Source organism: Populus nigra, chromosome 7 (genome assembly GCF_951802175.1).
Source record: "Populus nigra chromosome 7, ddPopNigr1.1, whole genome shotgun sequence".
Classification (NCBI taxonomy): Eukaryota; Viridiplantae; Streptophyta; class Magnoliopsida; order Malpighiales; family Salicaceae; genus Populus; species Populus nigra.
In genome coordinates this window covers 15,865,308-15,886,539 of record NC_084858.1, presented here as the reverse complement: position 1 = coordinate 15,886,539, position 21,232 = coordinate 15,865,308, and the positions used below count along the sequence as shown (strand labels likewise).

Genomic DNA, 21,232 nt, shown 5'->3' with positions numbered 1-21,232 from the left:
AAAATAGTTAACAGATCAAAATGAAATAATCCACAAAATATAGGGACAAGTTTATCCTCAAAGAAAACACTTGTGAAGCTATAAAACTGCACGGGTTTGCGCGTACGCATCTAAAACCTAAAATAGCCTCCAGTTTAACTCAGACTTTTCTTCTCTTTCTTCATCGGCTCTGCCTCTCTGCATGTAATTATCGATCACTCTTTTTATCACAGCATTATCAGGCTCCAGCTCGATCTCACATTCAGTTCTCAAGGTAAAAATAAGTTTAGGGTCTTGGGTTTATTTTTTGTTTCCTATTTGATTCAATGTTTTCTTGATTTAAATTGATAGATTTTTAGCGTCTAAAAGATGTATGAATTTTTGGTTGTTTGAGGCAAAAGGGTCTTCGAATGATGGCGAGTGAAGACGTGAAAACCCAAGTTCCTGTTGAAGAAAATGGGACTAAAGAAGAAGAGAAAAATGGGAATTTAGAGGCTTCAACTAGCAATGAAAACGGTGATTCTTCTGATGTTTCTTCTGTGATACAAAAAGAAGATGAAGAAGGAGAAGAAGAAGAGACCAAAGGTGATTGTTTTTATTATTGGGTTGTCCTTAAGTTGCTTAATTTATCGTTTTTTGGTTGTGTTTTGCTATGGGATTATGCTTAAGTTTTGTAATTTGTCATATTTTTTGGGCTTTTATTGTTAATTTGGTTGGGTTTAATCACTTTATTTGATCAATTTGATTTGATTTTAGAGGAGGTCTAAGGTTCAAACTGGGGATTGGATATGGCAGGGAAAATGGTTTTATCATTAGGCCTAAGCTTCTGAGGAACTAGAATGAGAAAAACACGACTTTTTTCTTTGAAATCTTGAAAATACAATTTATTGGCAGAGCTAGGTTTATATAGAGTTTTTCATTCTTATATATCTTTGTTAATTTAGCAATGGTACATTTTTTTTTGTTTACTTATAAGGAGTTTTTTTGAGAAAAAATAGAAAAACATGGGATAAATTCTCAGTATCAATAAATGGAGGTTTTTTTTGTGAGATATTAGCGGGATGCCTTTAGGTATTATTATCTCATTTGAGGAGATTTAATGATTTATTATAATGTTTCAAATTTATGAAATTGTGTGTATTTGCAAATTGCTTTCTTGCAGAAGTTACAAAGAAGAAAAAGAAGAAAAATAAAAGCAAGTTAGTACTCGTTCCTATCGTGATTCACTTTCCTGATGATGTTTTCACCCAGTAGCCAATAATTTCCTATTCTGTAATCCACAGGAAAAAGAAGGAATCACCAAAGCAGACTGATCCACCCTCTATTCCTGTTGTTGATCTCTTTCCATCTGGGGAGTTTCCTGAAGGTGAAATTCAACAGTACAAAGATGAGTGAGTATATGTTTTTTTCTTTTGCCAATCTCTTGCCTTCACTGTGTTTACGCTTGAATATCTGGTTTGCTATTGGATTCACTGCCTGACAAGAGTATATTGTTTCTTTTTTTTTTCCTGAGATCTACTATTAGTGCGCCATAGATAGGCTCAAATGTGTCTGAGTTTTAGCAAAATTATGTAGCAGTTATATACAAAAAGAAGATGCATGCTTATAATACACTAATTTTGTAAATGTAGAATGATATATGCTTCTTTTCTGTTTGAGATCTGTAATTTTCAGATATGAAAGTGAAATTGTTGACTAAATTTGTGTGTCCCATAAGTTGTCATTTTTTTCAATTTTCTGATTATCTTTTATCCTTTTTTCTGTGAAAATCGATGGGATCTTGGATCTTTTAGTAATTTATGGAGGACTACGTCTGAAGAGAAAAGAGAGTTGGAGCGTCTTGAAAAGCCAATGTATAATTCAGTTCGACAGGCAGCAGAAGTTCATCGCCAGGTTGCTAATAGGTCTTTCTTGTAACTTTATTCCTGCTCTGCATTTGGTGTCATCTTCTTGAAATGCAGTCTACGTGTTTTTAGGTACGGAAGTATATGAAAAGCATTTTGAAACCTGGAATGTTAATGACGGATCTCTGTGAGACCTTGGAGAACACAGTTCGTAAGCTAATATCAGAGAATGGTCTACAAGCTGGCATTGCATTTCCTACTGGATGCTCTCTGAACTGGTGAATGCCAACTTTATATATGGGGATTTAGTGACCTGTAGGTTTTTTTTTCCCTTGGTTGTTTCTTTATTAAATTTTGTTTTCATTGTTAGGGTCGCTGCTCATTGGACCCCAAATTCAGGGGATAAGACAGTGCTTCAGTATGATGATGTGATGAAATTGGATTTTGGGACCCATATTGATGGTAAAAACATTTATAGTACATTTCGGGTTTTATGGTTTAATTCCTAATTATTATTTTTTATTATAACATCATGTTGGTTCAACACTTCTGTTTTTCTCAGCTAGAGCCTTTTAATTAATGGGTGATTTTTTAATTTGCAGGACATATCGTGGACTGTGCATTTACAGTGGCATTCAACCCTATGTTTGATCCACTACTTGAAGCATCACGTGAGGCAACCAACACGGGAATCAAGGTGCTGACCTTTTATCTCTTAAGTTAATTTTTGACTTGTTGTGAGTGTGTAATTTGCCCAAGGAAGGATAGATTTGAAATTTGTGGTCTTCTAATTCCTAATGCCGAAGATATAGCATCAAATTCTTAATGCTGATGATGTAGTTTTCTCTTGATGGGGACTTGTGTTTAACATTCAAAAAAAGCAAGCATTGGTCTATTTGATTAGTTTAGTTGACATTCAAATAAAGCTGAACTCAATCTTTCTTCCCTATTACAAATTCTTCTAAAATATCCTTCTTCCATACCCTATCCCTGTACTTACTCCCTCCAAAAGGGTGCTATATAGCCGGCCCGACTATGTTTTCTTTCACCATCTTTATATCCATTCCTAAAAGATTAGATAATCTTGGAATGGGCTTTCTTACATGAGGGAGGAGATGTTTTACTAAGATTAGTCAGGATCGGTGTTTTAAGTGTTTCCTGTTGAGGACCCTTTTCTTTTTCTCTTGAGAGGATTAAGGATTTCATTTGTTTTGGTTTGACTGTTTCCAATACCTAACTGCTCTGAAGAGTTTGTCACTCATGCTTAATTATTTGCAGAGTACAGCTTGTTCTGATTTTCATTTTAACTTTTCAGGAATCTGGGATTGATGTGCGTCTTTGTGATGTTGGTGCTGCCATCCAAGAAGTCATGGAATCATACGAGGTTGAAATTAATGGAAAGGTGTTTCAAGGTGTGATGTTTATTCAGTGCTGCATTTCAATGGTTTGTTGGTACACACTAATTTGGTGTCTATTTGATTGTTTTTTTTTTATCAGCTCTTCACTTAATGCAATAGGACAACTTTTAGATTTTTTTGATAGAATTGGAATAACGAATTTGTGGAAAGAATTTGGGGAACAATCTCTTTTTATCATAAAATATTGTAAACTGTTGAATAGAGTGAATGAGCAACTTGAAAGCTAGTCTTGTGGAAGTTTCGTTCTCTATTTATCCATCCAGGGCATCTGGGTGTACAGGGGTCCAGAACTCCTTTTCTAAATCATGCTAGTCCATTTTAGGTTTACCCGTAATGGATCTAACATTATTTGATGGTTGAACCATGAGCCAGTGTGAACTTTGTGTTTCCAGTTCCTGAATCTTTGAAATTGTAACATAATTCCCTCATTTGACTTCATCATGCATCAAGAATAACTTGTTATCATGTTGAAAAATAAGGAATGATTGGTCACCTTATATACAGTGAAAATGTTGCTGCTTTTGGTGGTTCAATGTATTTTTTTCATATGGATAGGATAATGAATATGCTCGAGATTTCATGCACATCTGTGGATTTATTATAAAAGCATCCATGAATGCATATTTGTGTGTGACACGGACTAGAAATGTCATTGGCAGTTAAGAGTATCCGAAATTTGAATGGGCACAGCATTGGACCCTATCAGATTCATGCTGGAAAATCTGTTCCCATAGTTAAAGGAGGGGAGCAGACAAAGATGGAAGAGGGTGAATTTTTTGCAATTGAAACATTTGCATCTACAGGTAATAGTTGTTTCATCTGGCAGGGAATTGATATATCTTTTGAAAGGGATAGCAGTTGGTGAAAATTGTGACCTATGGCGTAATAAGTCTTTTTATGTTATGTTTTCAGGCAAAGGATATGTAAGAGAAGATCTAGAGTGCAGCCATTACATGAAAAATTTTGATGTTGGCCATATCCCTCTGAGGTTGCCAAGAGCAAAGCAACTGCTAGCAACAATCAATAAGAACTTCTCCACATTGGCCTTTTGTAGACGGTATTTAGATCGCCTCGGTGAGACTAAATATTTGATGGCACTAAAAAATTTGTGCGATTCTGGCATCATTCAGGTATTTCTCAATTCTTTCATATCCATGGAATCCTCAATTTTTCACGTCCCAGTTGTCTGTTTGTGCACCAATCTGGACTTCAGATAACTTAAATAGCCTTGTGTATCAATAAAAAAAAAAACATTGCCCATTAAGTTGTTGTCAGGTTCATCATAGGATCCCCAGTACTCCTACAGTTTGCTTAGTTCTTGATGTCTTGTTCCTTCAGCTATGGTGAATTTTGCAATAACTTGAAAACTCATGTGTTCTGAAAATATAAAATATAGTACACGCGGCAGTAGATAGCAGCCGCCAATCTATTCTCATGACCACAGAGGGCCAAGATACAGCAACAGAAATAATGACTTGTGTAGCTTTCATCTACTGCTATATCATACATTTGTTATACGCATTGTAATTAGTCTTTCTCCTTTCTTACTTTGGCAGCCTTATCCTCCTCTATGCGATGTTAAGGGCAGTTATGTATCCCAATTCGAGCATACCATCCTACTGCGGCCAACCTGCAAAGAGGTCATATCGAGAGGCGATGACTACTAGTGTGGATCGAGTTACATTTTGTAGGTGCATAATATATATGCCTGTTGATGACCCTGTGACTGTATAACTAAAATATTCAGTTGAATGTGTAGTTTATCCATCTTCGTTGTCCGTTTTGTAACTGCTGGTTTTAGTGAACCAACAGCTTTATAATGGCGAAAAAGAATTGGAATATCTATTTATCACAATTATGATTTTAACATGGAAATGTTGATCACATGGAATCATCAACTTGACTTGTAATTTCCGTCTGAAGAAATTAGGAAGACCTTGATTCGTAGGTGCCCCTCTCATTTCTTTGGATTTCACCAATTCTTGGAAATCACGTGTATCGAATTTTAAGATTACTTGGGGGGGGAGACAAGATCCTTGAGTACCCAAGGAGGAAGGATTTTAAGCTTGTCCTCTAGGTTACGTTCTTTATTCATTCCGTTTCTGTTTTTATTGTTGAATATGGAGGGTGGATAGAGTGGAAAGTGTATACTATGAGAAGGAGCTTTATTTCAAAAATTATAATTATATTATGAAGAAAATTAATTTGCCTGGATTTCACTGCCGCGCATGCGTTGTGCTTGTAGTTCATTGTGGATTCAATGAAGAACTATTTTTTTGGTTTTTATCAAAACAAAATTCAATTTCATCTCTTTTATGATGATTTGTGAGTTGATAGTTTTTTTTTTTTTGTATATTTTTAAGAATTAAAGGTTTTAATCAGATTTTAAAATTTGATTGAAGACTAATTTAACGAGTTATAGCTTGAATTGTAGCTTACATATAGGTTTATATATATATATATATATATATATATATATATATATATAAAAGAGCAGGGTTTATCTCAAATTTGGTGGAAAAATATATTGATCCACATTCTTTGTTGGCTCTTTCTTTGGTCATTTTAATTTGAGGATTTTATGTTTCTATTAAAAACTTCATTTTTTTCATGTTTTAATCCTTAAATTTAAAACAAGAGAGAATTATTAGAAAAGAGAAAATGATTAGTTGGTCATATTCAAGCAAAAACCAATTTATGTTAACAAGTTTTATTTGACAAGAGAAACATAATTTAAGGTGTTTTTATCATTAATCTTTCTAGAAAAAGTAAATTAGGGATTGGAAATTTTTTTTTAAGTAGGGTGATTTTTAGATTTTGTTAACCATTTAAAAGGAGTTTTGAGATTAAACTATGATATTTTTTATATGTTTTCAAGTGAAAAAAAAGATTGAAAATGAGTTTTTTATGTCCTAGAAGTTGGAACCTGACTTTTAAGTAACTGAAATCCTATTAGTAGATGACATATTTGTAGATATAATTTTGAGCACTTTTAGGTAACTGAAATCCTATTAGCAGATGACATATTTGTAGATATAATTTTGAGCACGTGAAATTAGACAGGTATAGGTGTACAACTATTTTATTTTATTAAAATATATAATGAGGTACAATCTCAATTTAAAATATTCTTACAAAAGAATAAACAATCTTCTGATTCTTCCATTAGATTTGATATATGGTGGCTTGATTTATTTGTGAAATGAAGCCAATATTTGTACTTTACAAGAAAATGATTTTAGGCGTGAATTGCGGAACGAGAATTGATGATTTGATGCCTTGAAAAGTACATTTGATTTGTTTTTAAAGTGAACAGCGTTTAATCTTGATTCAATAGAGTTTTGTTTTTTATAGACTTCAAGCATAAATAAAGAAGGCTTGAGAGCTATTAAGAGAGCTTCCCTACTTAAAGAGCTTGTCTTGAAAAACATTTTGAATCTCCAAGAATTCTTCTTCCTTTATCTAAGGTTCTTTTTTGAAGATCTCGTTGTGTGCAATCCATTCATGATTCTAACTAATGGTTGGCATTTTTATGACTAATGAAAAATTTCTTAACTTCTTTTTTCTCTCTTGCTCTAGGAATCATGCCTCCACTTACCATTCCTTTCTTTCATTTGTTGTAAGCAAAAAAGAAAAAGGTTTTCTTGCACTAGTGTAAAGGAAAATAGCAAACAACATGCAATAACCTGACTGCATTCCTTGCATAGATTGGGAACTTTTTTTTCTTTGCACAACTTAGGACCTTACACAAATTAGGAATTTTTTTTCTCTTTTCCCTTAGTTTGCGTGTCTCCATCGTTTGTTAATTTCATTATTTCTTGAATGAATTGCTGAGAAAAGGGAAAGAAATAAGTGTTGAACCAACTTTGTATTACAGAACAAGAATTATTCTCTTTTGTTATGACTTGAACAAGAAAGATTTTAACTTCCCATGTAGTCGTTTTATAAGAGGAAAAGTAGCTTGCACAACTGTCCTTTCTATCACAAAATAGGATTGTTTTTTTCTTCTTTTGTATTCAGGCAAGGGTCCCTAGTGTGGCTATAAAAGAACATTATGCTGCTTTTCTTTCTGTCATAAATAGCACAACACAGGTTCTTCTTATTTCTTTATAGTTAGTACAACCTCCACCAAACAACGTATCCTCAGTAGTTGACCACTTTGTAGCAGGTATGTAAGTCTCCATTCATTATTTGTCTTACAACTGCAGTTTTTTTTATGTATGTAGGACATGATTCTGAGTTGGATGTCAATTGTGCTTATTATAAACCATCCATGGAAGAACTTCAACTTCATTATTTTGGGTGTTAATTGCGATTTCCTTGTCCACCACGCATGGCTCTAGTCCAGAATTTATGTGTGAATTTTAGTTTCATGCACTTCTTGTAATTTACGGTTGAAATTGTTGCAAGTGGTTCAGCACCTTTGTCACCAATGCTCCCTAACTATTGGCACCTCAAATTATGATATGTTCTCAACCCTGAATTTCTTCTACACAAATTACAAGTTCAAGACGATGTTTGACATGGTTCTAGAATTCATCAAACGTGAAGGCCAAAGCAACTCTACCATTTCAATTACTATGCCGCACGTCCCCCGCATGGCGTTCGATGGCGTTTTTTCATCGTTTGCTTGTTTTTAGGGTCTTGGGAGTCGCCACCAAATTTAAATTCTTCTGAGATGACGTTGAAAATGCTAAAAACAATGTAAATATATCAAAAATGTATTTTTTTGGGTTTTCGTTATTTTTTGCTATTTTTTAGTTTTTTTTCTGAAAATTTATCAAAAACATGGGTCAAAAAATGGATAGCAACACACTATAGGCATCTATTTCTCACTTTTGGAATTGACAGTTTAAAACAATGAAGAAGGTCAAGTTAACTAGAAAATCTTACCCAATTCTCACTTATGGTTGCAAAAAATTTCTATATAGTTTTTTACCAATCTTATATTGATTTGCCATTCAAGATCTGACACTTCCTTCTCCCATGTTCTCTTTTCTTGTGCATTCAGTCGAACTCTCTTAATTATGAGGTTTATGACAGAACCATTCAGGGCTTCTACTTGAATGGTGCAACTTTAGCATGGATATCGAGTGTGCTCTGTTACCCACCATAAAAATCTCAAAGTAATGAAAAGTAGTTTTGACATTTAAGTTATAGGCATTTGTTAAAACTCATTGAGATGAAAGATGATAATCAAGAATTTTTATAACACACCAATCTTGATTGATTTTTTTATTTTCTTATGAAATTACTCACATATAGGTTGGCTATCTTGATTTTTGGTTCCATGTCACTTAATTTAGTGATTTGAATTTTCTGGCGATAATCGTTTCTTAATAGTGGTGGATCTTAAATAGTCATTATTTGATGGTTGCTATTCTTGATGAACCATTAGTTTTGGCGATTCATAACCTCTTTTCAACGCTAAAGCACCACTCTTTTTTTGCTCTTAATCAGGGTGAGTTCTTACTCTCTTTATTCTTTTTTTTTCCTCTAAAAGGTTTTTAGTAATTGAGGACATGTATCGTCGGAAAAGCCTTTGGGTATATGAACCTCATGTTGGTCCATTTCCTAAAAAGTGTTCTTCTGAAAGCATCAAGCATTTAACTTCTTAGTCATTAGAGACTTCTTATGAACGTTATAGTCATAGTGGTTTGCCTTAAAAAGTTTTACAACTTCAATCTTCATTTCCACATTCAATAACTTTTCCAGTTGCTTTGCCAGTACTTAGGTTCCATGTCACTTGATTTGGTGATTTGAATTTTCTATAATGTTTGGCGATAATCGTTTCTTAATAGTGGTGGATCTTAAATAGTCATTCTTTGACAGTTGCTATTTTTGATGAACCATTAGTTTTGGCGATTCATAACCTCTTTTCAACGCTAAAGCACCACTCTTTTTTTGCTCTTAATCAAGGTGAGTTCTTACTCTCTTTATTCTTTTTTTTTCCTCTAAAAGGTTTTTAGTAATTGAGGACACGTATCGTCTGAAAAAACCTTTGGGTATATGAACCCGATGTTGGTCCATTTGCTAAGAAATGTTCTTCTGAAAGCATCAAGCATTTAACTTCTTAGTCATTAGAGACTTCTTATGAACTTTATAGCCATGGTGATTTGCCATGAAAAGTTTTACAACTTCAGTCCTCATTTCCACATTCGACAACTTTTCCAGTTGCTTTGCTAGTACTAGACTACCGCAAATATGCTGGAGATGATTGGATTACTTCCCAATATCTAATGCACTTGAGTATACTCCCAAGTATTAGGAATGGATAGAAGATGTTTTAAAACACCATAAGTCGATCCTTAAGAGGGAACATATTCAAGACACAATTTTTGCATCTTTTTTTACATATGAATAGCAAATAAATGTTATCTGCTTTTTCTACAACCATTTGAATCCATCTACTAATACACAATCTACCCCAAAGGGTAAGAAGACTGTCACTCTAGGAATTGAAATCATGTAGTGGCTTTTATATTTATGACACTTTTTATGATGAAGTCTCTTTTGCTTATAAACTTAATGAAGCTGATAAGAAAAGAGGTTTTTTTTTCTTCTAAAAAGCTATAAGTATCTATTTATTACCCTTCATAAAGAATGTGAGATTATTGATGAAGATTGTGTAATGACTCTTTAAGATTGGGTAGATTTCTGATTCCGAGATGACCTGAAATACAAGATGCTTTTCTCAACAAATAAATCTAGTTATTCCAATAAGATTACATATCCATCTAGCTCAATTGACAAGTCTCCTTTTTAAAATTTCAAAAAGAACTATATCTACTGCATTATTTCCTATGGCTAAAGTTGATGTCTTGCATGATAATGGCAACTTATTGGTCCTCAAGAGTGACTACTTTATATGTATTCAATTCGGCTATTTGACAATCCATTATAATGATACTTATATTATTGATCCCTATTGTCATGATAAATTCAATATACTATTTGGATTTTAGCAACATATTCATTGTGACTTTGGAAGGAGAACTAAGATTCCAACCTTGGAAGATGCGTTTCAACTTTGCATAGCCTTACTAAACTCAACACTCTTTCTCAGTGCAAGCTTCCATTTCCTCTATGTGCTGGACTTCCTTTGTTAACTAAATGCTACATAGAATGGTAGATTTCAAAGTGGTCTAAATTTTGTCCTTAGAAGATGAAAAACATTCTCAAGGGTCTTACCAATGTTGTTGTAGTATCTCAGAAGGGAAAACAGAAGAATAATCATATCTTAACAAAGAATAAGAAAATTTCTCCTAACTATAAAAGAGAAAAGCAAACAAATGATGTTGATTTACGCAAGGATGATGGTGCCCAAACATGTGCCTACATAAAAAAGACACCACTTATAATCCCTAGTGTAAAGGGAATTAGTGTTTCAAAAGATTCTTTTAAGAAAAAATCCACCAACTCAGGGGCAAAGAAAGGGAGTGCACAATCTTTTTCTTCACAATTAGTAAACAAACACTCATTTTTTTATGCACCTCTCATTAAAAAAAAATTAAGAAGATGCTCACAATGGTATATGTGTAGGAGTAGAAAAATGATGTTGAAGCAATGTTGAGGATAATGAACATAAAGATAGTGATCGTCATTGAAAACATTTAAAATGTACTGGGAAGGTGTTCAATCCTTGCGGATGGAGTTTTTTTATGGAGTTCCTAATGCATCAATCATGCTAGATAATGTTGACAAATTGGTAAGACATTTTTTTTTCTTTAATTCATGTTACTTATCATATAATTTTGACATGTATATTATGCAAGAAATGAGTATTGCTTTTATTGTTAGCCTTAACCCCTTTAATATTTTAGCTGCTGGGATTGGAAACTCTCATCTTTTATCCAGTTTTCCACATGCACAATTTAATCATTGATTTTTAGCACCACCTCCACCAGTCCTTAACAATATAGGGACTAACTTGCATACTATTGGATCTACTATTGACTTTGATCCTTTGAAAGTATCTAGGGATTATGTTGATGACATAATAGGTAAGATAAGATCTGAATTTGTTGTTAAGTATTGGGAGAGCATCATAAATAAGATTGTTCGTACACTAGTCCATTATATTCCTAACTTAGCTGGTGAAGTTGAGAAGATCCTCCACTTCATAGAAAATATAAAGGTTGATTGCTCCCCTCTTAGAAGAATAGTGACTGAGGTGATTGAAGATGTTAAAAAGCTTAACCACTTAGAGTCTTCGTTATCTCTTATGATGTCATTAAAGCAGCGAGCCTTGGAAATTGAAAAGCTTAAAGTGTAGCTAAAAAATTATGAAGCTCTTGAAGAGGAGGCATCTAGATCTTTTTCTACCACTCGTGCTGAGATAACAAAAATAAAGGAATAGCTCATAAAGTTTCAACCCAAGAAGACTGAGTTAGAGTCATTCATCAAGGTGCATGACGAAAAGCTTTCTAAAGAAAAGTCATCACCTCTACCATTCAAGTAAAGATTGTTATAATATTCATTCCCCATGTGATAAGTGAAGCTAATTCAGTCATTCTTCAAAAATTAAAAGGACTATTAAAGACCAAACAAAGAGAGTTAGAAAAACATAGTTGGAAGCTATAATATGTCGATAGTTTCTCATGCCTTAGAATTCTTTTTAGTTTTGGTAACACTAGTTTATGACTTTATGTTGAGAATACACACTTTATATAGTAGAATTCTTCTTTCTATCAATAAAATCTATATTTTGCCCATGCTTGCATCTTGTTACCTAGGTTTTCATGTTATGATTATGTTTTCAGATTTATTTACCCCTTTTTTTTTATGCAAACAATCATATGGGATCGAATAGTTTTTAAAGGATGGTGTGACTATACTTAGAAAAATACCTAAGTTGCTTGCGTATCTTTATGGATAAAGAATCAAGTCATAACAATTAGTTTTTTTTACATAACTGTACTCGAAACAAGTTTCAAGTTACCTGTGTACCTTTATGAATAAAAGATCAAGTCATAACATAGTTCAATTTTTTTTATTTTTTTATGTCATTTGCAGTTTTAGCTCGTACGGGCAATGAGCTATATCAAATTTTAAGTATAGTATCTCTTTAAAAATTTATTGTTGATAGGTCTAATCCTCAATTTATTGTCATCAAAAATTTTCTAAAGCTTTATTAGTATAAAATTCTTAAACCACATAAGATCTATCACATTTGAAGAGGAACTTGTTACACATGTATTTTAACATGATTATCAAGCGTTGTACTACCAAGACAAGATCTCCTACTTGGAATGAGTATGGTTACACCTTTTTGTTAAAAGCTCTACAAAATTGAGTTTGATAACATTCTAAACATTGTTGTGCTTCAAGACGCTTTTCACCTAAGGCTTTAAGTTCTTCAAAGTATAGACGGACATTGTCTTTACTGAAGAGTCCTTCTTGGATTGCAATTCTCAGATGTGGAATTTGACATTCTAGTAGAAGAATAGCTTCAACACCATATATCAAGGAATACGGAATAACTTGAGTTGGTGTTCAAAATATAGTATGATAAGCCCATATTGCTTCTTCAATTCTATTATGACAATCCTTCTTCGAGCGAATCACCATCTTCTTGATAATATTACATAAGGTCTTGTTAAAAGCTTATGTCAAGCCATTAGCTAAAGCATTATAAATAGGAGAGATATGTTGTTTGAATCTGAATTGAGCACATAACTTGTTCATGGCAGTACTGTAAAAATCATTTCCATTATCATTTATGATATATTTTGGTACCCCATAACAGTAGATGATGTTTATCTAAATGAAGTTTACCATTATCTCTTTGTTGACCTCTTTTAATGTTGCAACTTTTACCCATTTCGAGAAGTAATCAGTTGCAGCTAATATGTAAAAAAGTCCCCTTAAAATTTTCAAAAATAGCTCTACCACATCAAGTCCCCAAGCATCAAAGAGTTAAGAAGCAATTGTCAGGTGTAAAGGCTTGGGTGGTTGGTGGGTCAAATTAGCATGTAATTGATAACTTTGGCATTTTCTAGCGTCATCTATGCAATCTTTCACCATTGTAAGCCAATAGTAACCCATTTTTTTTATTCAAAAATGAAGTTTTAGGATCTGACTGGTATGCTTCACAAATCCATGAATGTGTTTCTTCTAATGCTTTAATAGCCTTTTCTTATTCGAGATAATGTAAAAAAAACTTCATCAAAAGAGCATCGATAAAGAGTGCCTTGGAAGTATATAAAATGAGAATCTTTTTACCTCACCTCTGTCCTATAGCATAGGTTTTTAGGTAGCTTACCATGTCTTCAATAGTCAATAAATGACAAGCACCAGTCTTTTTAAAAAAAAAAACTCTTAGTTGCTTTTTCTCAAAAAAAACTCTTAGTTGCTTTTTCTCTTCTCCTTCACGAGTTATTGGTGGAATGCCCTATCTTTGACATACATGAAATATCTCCTCACTACATGATGCTAATGTTGACATCAGATTTGTTAAGGCATCAGCTTGCTTATTTTCTTTTCATGATACATGTTCTAAAGCGATGCAATCAAGTGATGTCATCAGTTTCAGTGTATACTTGTGATATGGGACAAGTTCTGGCTTCCTGACTTCATAAAATAAGAGGAGTTGCCTAATGATAAATTGAGAATCTCCAAGAACTTTAAGGTAATGCATCTTTATATTCATATCTCTAACCCAAGAATTAAAACTTGATATTTGGCCATATTATTGGAGCAATATTCAATAAGTGAGAATGTGAATGACAAGACCTCTCTTTTAGGTGTGGTAAATATTGCCCTAAATTTGGCCCTATTTTGTCGTGCTGCTTCATTAAAAAACATTTTCCATGATTCTGACGTTTCAATTAACAAGACATCCTCATCATGAAGGTCTTTAAAGAACTTTCATTCATCGGGAATATGATGATAAACAAGAAAATCAGATAGTACTTGCCCTTTTATTGACTTTTATGAGACATAAATAATTTTAAATTCTTGAAGCAATAAAGCGAATTTTGCCAATCTTCTCAATAATATTAGCTTTGAGATGATATACTTGAGAGGGTCGGCTCAAGAGATTAGTTGTATTGAATGTGCTAATAGATAATACCTTAATTTCTTTATTGCAAACATAAATGTTAAACATGTCTTCTCTATTGGAGAATAATTCAGCTTAACCCTATTTAATGTCTTACTAAGGTAGTAGAGAGCATTTTCTTTACCTTCATCATTTTATTATGCCAACAACACTGATAATAAACGTACTTAGCTGCAATATAAAGTACAAGTTAGTGTCTTGGTACCGGTGCTTGTAGGATAAATGTATTAAGCAAGTACTCTTTAATCTTATTGAAAGCATTAGTACAAGATTCATCCCAATAGAATGATGTATCCCTCTTTATCAAATGAGTGAATAATTGACATCGACCTTCTAGGTTAGAAATGAATCTCCATGTATAGGCCAACTTTTCTTGGAGACTCTTCAACTCGTAAATGTTTTTTGGGCTCCGGTATTTTTAAGATGACATCGATCTTAGACTGCTCAATCTTGATTCCTCGATATCAAACTATAAATTATAGAAAATTTCTCGAGGACACACTAAATGTGCATTTTAGTGGGTTCATTTTTAGTTGGAATTGGTGTAACTATTCAAATACTAGACGAAGATCTTACAAATAATTTTCTTTCCTTTGACTTCACCACAAGGTCATCAACATAACATTTAACATATTAGTGAAGTATATCATAAAAAGAATCTTTTGTATCGTCCTATGATAAGTGGCACATGTATTCTTCAATCTAAAAGACATGACTTTATAACAATATATTCATTTCAGAGTTCGAAAGGTTGTCTTCTCCTCATCTGTGGGTGCCATTTGAATCTAATTATAGCCAGGTGAATCATACATAAAGGTTAATATCATGTGTCCTGTGGTATCGTCAACCATGATTTCGATGATTGGAAGTGGAAAATCATCTTTGGGACAAGCATTGTTAAAGTCTTGAAAATCCATACAAACACGAATTTAGCCATTCTTTTTTATACCAGCACGATATTTGAAATCCATATAAGATATTTAACCTCACAAATGAAACTTGTTTAAATAAGTTTGTTGACTTCGGCCTTAACCTGTGAGATGAGCTTAGGATGAAAATGAAGGTAAGCTTGTTTTATAAGTCTAGCCTTATTTTTTACTGTTAATTAATGGACAACAACCCTCGAGTTTAAACCTGACATTTCATCATAGGACCAAGCAAAGATATCTCGATTCGCTATCAAAAGTTCAATACAATCCCTTTCTTTTTCAGGTCATAAGTTTGCATTGACAAAGGTTGGACATGGATGTTCAACAATGCCTAAGTTAACATATTTAAGTTCATCCACTATAGGCTTATTCTTTTATTTAAAGGCGAGTGGAGCCTTCTCAACATCTTCTTCAATGAGAAGCTCATCATTATCATCCTTTTCAATAGTGATGTGATTTAAAGTGAGATACATCATTTATTTTTCTTTCTCTTTATCAAAGGGCTTTGTGATCACTATCATTTGTTTTTTTCCCTTTCAATATCATCTCCATTCTCATTTTCTCTCCATGCATGAAAGTATTTTGCCATGAAGATCCTTTGAACCCTCCACCAAATTTGGTTGATGATCGAGCACATGATTATCATCTTTTAACTTGCATTGTCCAAGTCTTATGAAGATTAACATCTTTTTTAAAGTCCTTTCACTCTTTTAGGTTTCAATCCTATTAAAAACTGAAGCACAAGTCGTAGTCACACTAAGAAGATCCTAAATTAAAGCTCTAAAAGGTGTAGGCTGACTTTGTTTTTTATCATTCACTTCTTCCACACATATGTATCGTAAGGCCTCTTTATTAATCTTAAAATAAAGTGGTGTAAAGGTTTTACATCCAAGACCAGCCCTTGAAGTTTCGCCAGAAGTTTTTTTTTTCAAGCTTTCTAGTCTTTATAAAAACTTGTTTACCTTCTACTCGAGTCATATCGTTATCCTTTGTTAATTTACTGACATCTTCATGACTATAACCAAGTCTAACTAGAAGCATATAATCATTGGGATCAAAGCCATTCTCTTGTTTATTAGGGAGTCCTTCAAGATTTGTAACCATCGACTCGATTTGATGAACAGATCCTTTTAATAAAGGTTTTGAGACCTTTTTCAATGTGATAATAGTAGCTAACAAGGTCAAGTTTTCAAGCCCCTTAGTGATCTTCTTGGAAGAATATCATTTGTATATTTAAGATTTCAAAGGTTTTGATCACTGATAATGGGACACAATTCGATAACAATAAAATAAAGGAACAATAACAAAGACTTCATATTGACCATCAATTCTTCTTAGTGTCTTACCCCAATACAAATTATTAGGCCAAACTTACCAATCAAATTATGTTTAATGGATTAAAAAAGAAGATAACGGAGGCCAAGTTAAAACAGACAAAGTTGTTAAATGAAATTTTATGGGCCTACAAAACCACAAAAAAGACATTTACAAGGGAAACTTCTTTTCTGCTCGCCTATGAGACTAAGGCCATAGTCCTAGTTAAAATCAGATACCTGAGTTATTGAGTAGTCTACTACACATTGGAAGGCAACCACTTAAGCCTCAAGAATAAATTGGATCTTCTAGAAGAAACCCATCTCACTACAACAATTAGAAATAAGGTTTGCCAATGCAAAATTGTTCTCTATCATAATGTTAGGATTAAAAACATAATCTTTAAGCTTAGAGATGTGGTGCTGAGAAAGCTGGAGGCGGCCAACAATAGAGAAAGTATAGGTAAATTGGTTCTAAAATGTAATAGTCCCTTCAAAATCACAAGGATAATAAAGGTCAATACTTATGATCTCCAAGATACGAAGGGAAAAGGTCTTCCTCACGCATGACACTCAAATAATTTAAAATTGCATCGTAGTTAATTAAGTATATAATATTCATTGATCTAATATGATTTTTGTCTCCCTCAGGGAATGCCCAAAGGCTAAGGCTACACTAACTCCAGATATAAAATCGAAGTAGTTATCAGCCCTACAACCTTCCAAGGATGGGATAGACTTGATTTTCTTAGTGCAATTACACAACTTATATTAGAAGGGATAAATGTTCTCCTTAGTGTGATAGCACATTCTCCAAAGATGGGAAAGACAACACCATCAATAAAAGGGAATAATACCTTCTCCCCAGAGCAATTACCTTGTTGTTACTCATTTTTTACCACACATAAAATATATACTTTTATAATAAAAAAATACAAGAGAATATACATAAAGAAAGACTAAAAGATTTTTCAAGATTAGTGGTAAAAGACAAAGATGACAAATGGAAAGGTTGGAGAACTAAAATGTATAAGATTGGCAACCCAATTTTGATTAACAAAAGACCCAACTAGTGAAAATATTTTTATCTGGGGTAAAGAAACACAAATTTGGATGAGTAAAGACTCAATAAGAATTTTAGAAAGCTTAATTAATTTTATTGAGGACTTAATTACAAGGAAAAGCAGTTTTTACAGTCAATTTAGGTGTTAATTAAAAGAAATTGAAGTTTGAGGATTGAAATTAGACTTTGAAAGATTTAAATGGTTAAATCAGGGGTTTAATTGTAAAAAAAATAAAGTTTAGAGGCCATTTAAGGGCTTAATTGCATATTCTCAAGACTAAGGACCAACTAGTAAGTGGGGCGTGATTATATGGATTGAAAGTAATTGAAATTTTAGTGGTTAATTAAATATGAAATTGAACAAATTAAAAACTAATGATTTCTTTGTAAAAGGCGCTTTAATAAAGGGATTCAAGTCAAAAATTCTAAGGGTGTAATTGCAAGGATTATGAGTCAATTAAGGGTGCATATACCACGATTAGAAGAAAATAGACTAAATTGATTTTCAACAAAAATCAATTAAGAGCCCTAATTTTTAGGGTTTTTAATAAACGACATGTCATTCGATTTTAATGAAAGGACATGGATGACATGTCGTCCACTAGTTTTCTTCTTCTTATAGAAAAAAATAATGATCAGGTTGGCACTTTTCAATAGCTCATTATGGAGTTATAAACCTCTAAATAGCATGGAAGTTTTTGTAAAAGGAAGAAGAACATCCTTTCTATAACCCCATTTCCATGAAATTGGACATTTACACCCTAATTTTTATATAGAAGTCTCCAACATCTTGTCCTTGATCAGTCATCACTACAATTTTAAATTCTAAGCTGATCAAGTTTACACCTTTTAACAAATAAATGTGAAACTACAAACCTTTAAATTGAGAAATGTTGGATCTAAATAAAAGGTATGCACATTCTCTACCAAGTTCAGGTGGTTTACAATGATATTTACATTGGAGTTGCTCTAATAAAGCCTAAAAAATGGTCAACCTAGTCAACCTAGACTGTGACACCCAGTTTTTCATGTGTTTAAACTTAAAACTTCTCAAATGATTCTTATCAATGACTTTAAAACCTCCCTCTCAAGATCAAAAGGCTAGAAATAGCTCTTTGCCTTCCAAGTTTAGCAAAACCACCAAGTACCCCTAAAACTAAAACCACCAAGTGCCTCTAAAACCAAACCACCATTGCAAAACCAGTTTAGTACAAGAGCTTTCAATTGTTAGCTTTTGTCGAAACCCTTTCACTTTGATTAAATGGCTAAGTTTTGATCAATCTTTCAGGGAATCTACCAAAAAACCTAGAAATACCTCTAGAAATCAAAGGAAAAGGAGAGAGAAAAAAAAAACATGGGTAAAAAACTCTATTAATATACCCTATTTTAAAAAGTTCAAGAGCTTAACATAAAAAGTCTAACAAGATTTGGAAAGAAAAAGAGTGAAAGAGAAAGAAGGAAAAGAGAAGAAAAAATAACAACTTATAGTCAGCAAGCTTGAAGAAGGTATAATCATGTACAAACTAAAGGGTGGAGTCCATGTGGCCTGTTTATTCATGTTTTTTTTTAATTTTTAAACCTCTTTTAATATTTTTTTCGAACTTGTTTTAGTGTTATGATGTTTTTTATTTTTTTATTAACACATAAAAATATTGTTTTTATTGTTTAAATTTTGTTTGGAGTTGTTGTTGATGTTATTGAGTGTCCAAAACAATATGTTTTGTGACTGATTTTGATAAAATAAGGTAGTTTTAGATTCTGTCAAAATGTGATAGTGGGTGTTTGATGTCTTTTCTATTTTATTAGTATATATTCTTGGTTCCTGAGCATGGGTTAGATATCTAGCCCAAGCTTCTTAGCCAAATATTCATGTCGTTGGGCAACAGCAGCCCTACATCCTCAAAATCAGGCACGGGGATGGGATGAAAGGCAATACTAAAGTCCACATGCATTTCCCTAAAGTGGTTGTAAAAGTACATATTGGACATAGCTAAAAAGATCTTGTCCCCAATCACTTCGGACAAGACTATTAATCCCTTAAAAACCTCTTAGAACTTCCTAGAAGAATTCTTTAGAGCCTCCAGCCTCACATGGGAGCTTTGGGCTTCCTTCCTGGCAGCTTCAAGCTCAAGACATAAAGTATCTTTAGATGCATCCAATTCTATAATAGTCTACCTCATGGTGTTTACTTCATGCAAAGCCTCTTGAATCCACTACTCAATAGAGCTTAGGCAAAGGACAACAACACCTTGCATCTCATCTTTTAAGAAAGCATATGTCACCTTGAGATCCCTTAGCTTAGCCTTCACGACTGCTTTCTCCTCTTATAGCAAGTGAAAGGCAGTTTGATTTGTCTGATATCTAGTGATGACATGCATTATACTAAAATTTATTTTCTTATATTAAAATATTAAAATGATCTAAAAAAATTTTAAATAAATTTCTACAATTACTATTAGGCTTGTTTGGTAGTGTGGTTGCGGTTGTTTTTCAAAATGCTTTTTCACTTAGAAATGTATCAAAATAATATTTTTATTTTAAAAAAATTATTTTTAAAATCAGCGCATTAAAATAATCTAAAAATAAAAAAAATAATTTTTAAATATAAAAAAAACATAGCATTAATGAAAATGTCAAATAAGTGTAATAATGTCATATCAAATAGAAGAAAGTTAAAGTTAAGGGAGTAGCCCCCGTACAAAATGTTATAATTTTGACAGGATAGCTTAGTGAAAGTCAAGCACCTCTTAGGTCATAAGAAAAACAATGATGGAAATCTAAGTAGGGCAAGATCTCAACATGACGAGCAAAGTGTCTTCCGCACGCTACAAGCCAAGGTAATGTTTATTTTGTGATGTAAAAATATGTTTACAAAAATTATTTTTTAAAAAAATTTAAATTAATTTTTTTAATTTTTTATACTATTTTAATGTATAAATATTAATGTTAAATTTTTAAAATTAAAAAAAATATTGTAAAAAATTACGTCATGCACCGGTAAGCTTTTCGCGGGCAATTGGTTTTTGTCGATTGTGAAGCGCAGCCGAAAGACGAGGAACAGGTCCCATCAGTACGGCTTTATCTATTGTCAACATGTTATCTATTGTCAACATGTTAGGTACATGAGACCACTCATTTGGGTTTTTATTGGCTGTGTCTAACTTATTTGTTTGTAATACTCTTCCTTGATAACCCAATTGATTGATTTAATGGTATAGAAATTTTATTTATTTTCTAGATTTTTTGAATTTAAATTTTAAAATCAGTATTCAATAAAATTTATTTTATTCTCTTAAATATATTGAATGACATATTTAGTGTCATTAAAATTATTCAAAGAGAATTTGTTTATATTCAAAAGGGTTTTCCTTGACATATTCTATAAATATATCTAAGATATCAAAAAATAATAAAATAAGATGGAATTAAAATTATAGTTTTTAAACTCTAGTTGATGGATTCATTCAGAAAATTAATAGTTTAAAGTTTGAGTCAAGTCTGTTTTAAATTAAATTAATTTTGATATTATTATAATCAAATATAGTTGACTTTTAACCGACTAAACTCAATCTAAAAATAAAAAATAAATAAAATAATACTGTTTCAGATTGAAATAATTTACTG

General features: G+C 32.5%; 1 protein-coding gene across 2 annotated transcripts; it reads left to right on the top strand.

Moving 5' to 3' along the window:
- The first annotated feature begins 98 nt into the window (after window positions 1-98).
- Window positions 99-5,116, top strand: LOC133699720 (methionine aminopeptidase 2B-like). 2 transcript variants are annotated; one of them, XM_062123115.1, is made up of 12 exons: window positions 99-253; window positions 381-564; window positions 1,142-1,178; window positions 1,263-1,370; window positions 1,773-1,872; window positions 1,956-2,101; window positions 2,194-2,285; window positions 2,426-2,520; window positions 3,139-3,235; window positions 3,901-4,044; window positions 4,154-4,371; window positions 4,798-5,116. In XM_062123115.1, exons 2-12 carry the CDS (start codon window positions 390-392, stop codon window positions 4,906-4,908), a joined length of 1,323 nt encoding a protein of 440 aa, XP_061979099.1. In that variant the 5' UTR covers window positions 99-253; window positions 381-389; the 3' UTR covers window positions 4,909-5,116. The 2 variants fall into 2 exon arrangements, with proteins under 2 accessions (XP_061979099.1, XP_061979100.1); XM_062123116.1 differs by having other exon boundaries at window positions 102-253; window positions 374-564.
- Window positions 5,117-21,232: the final 16,116 nt, after the last annotated feature.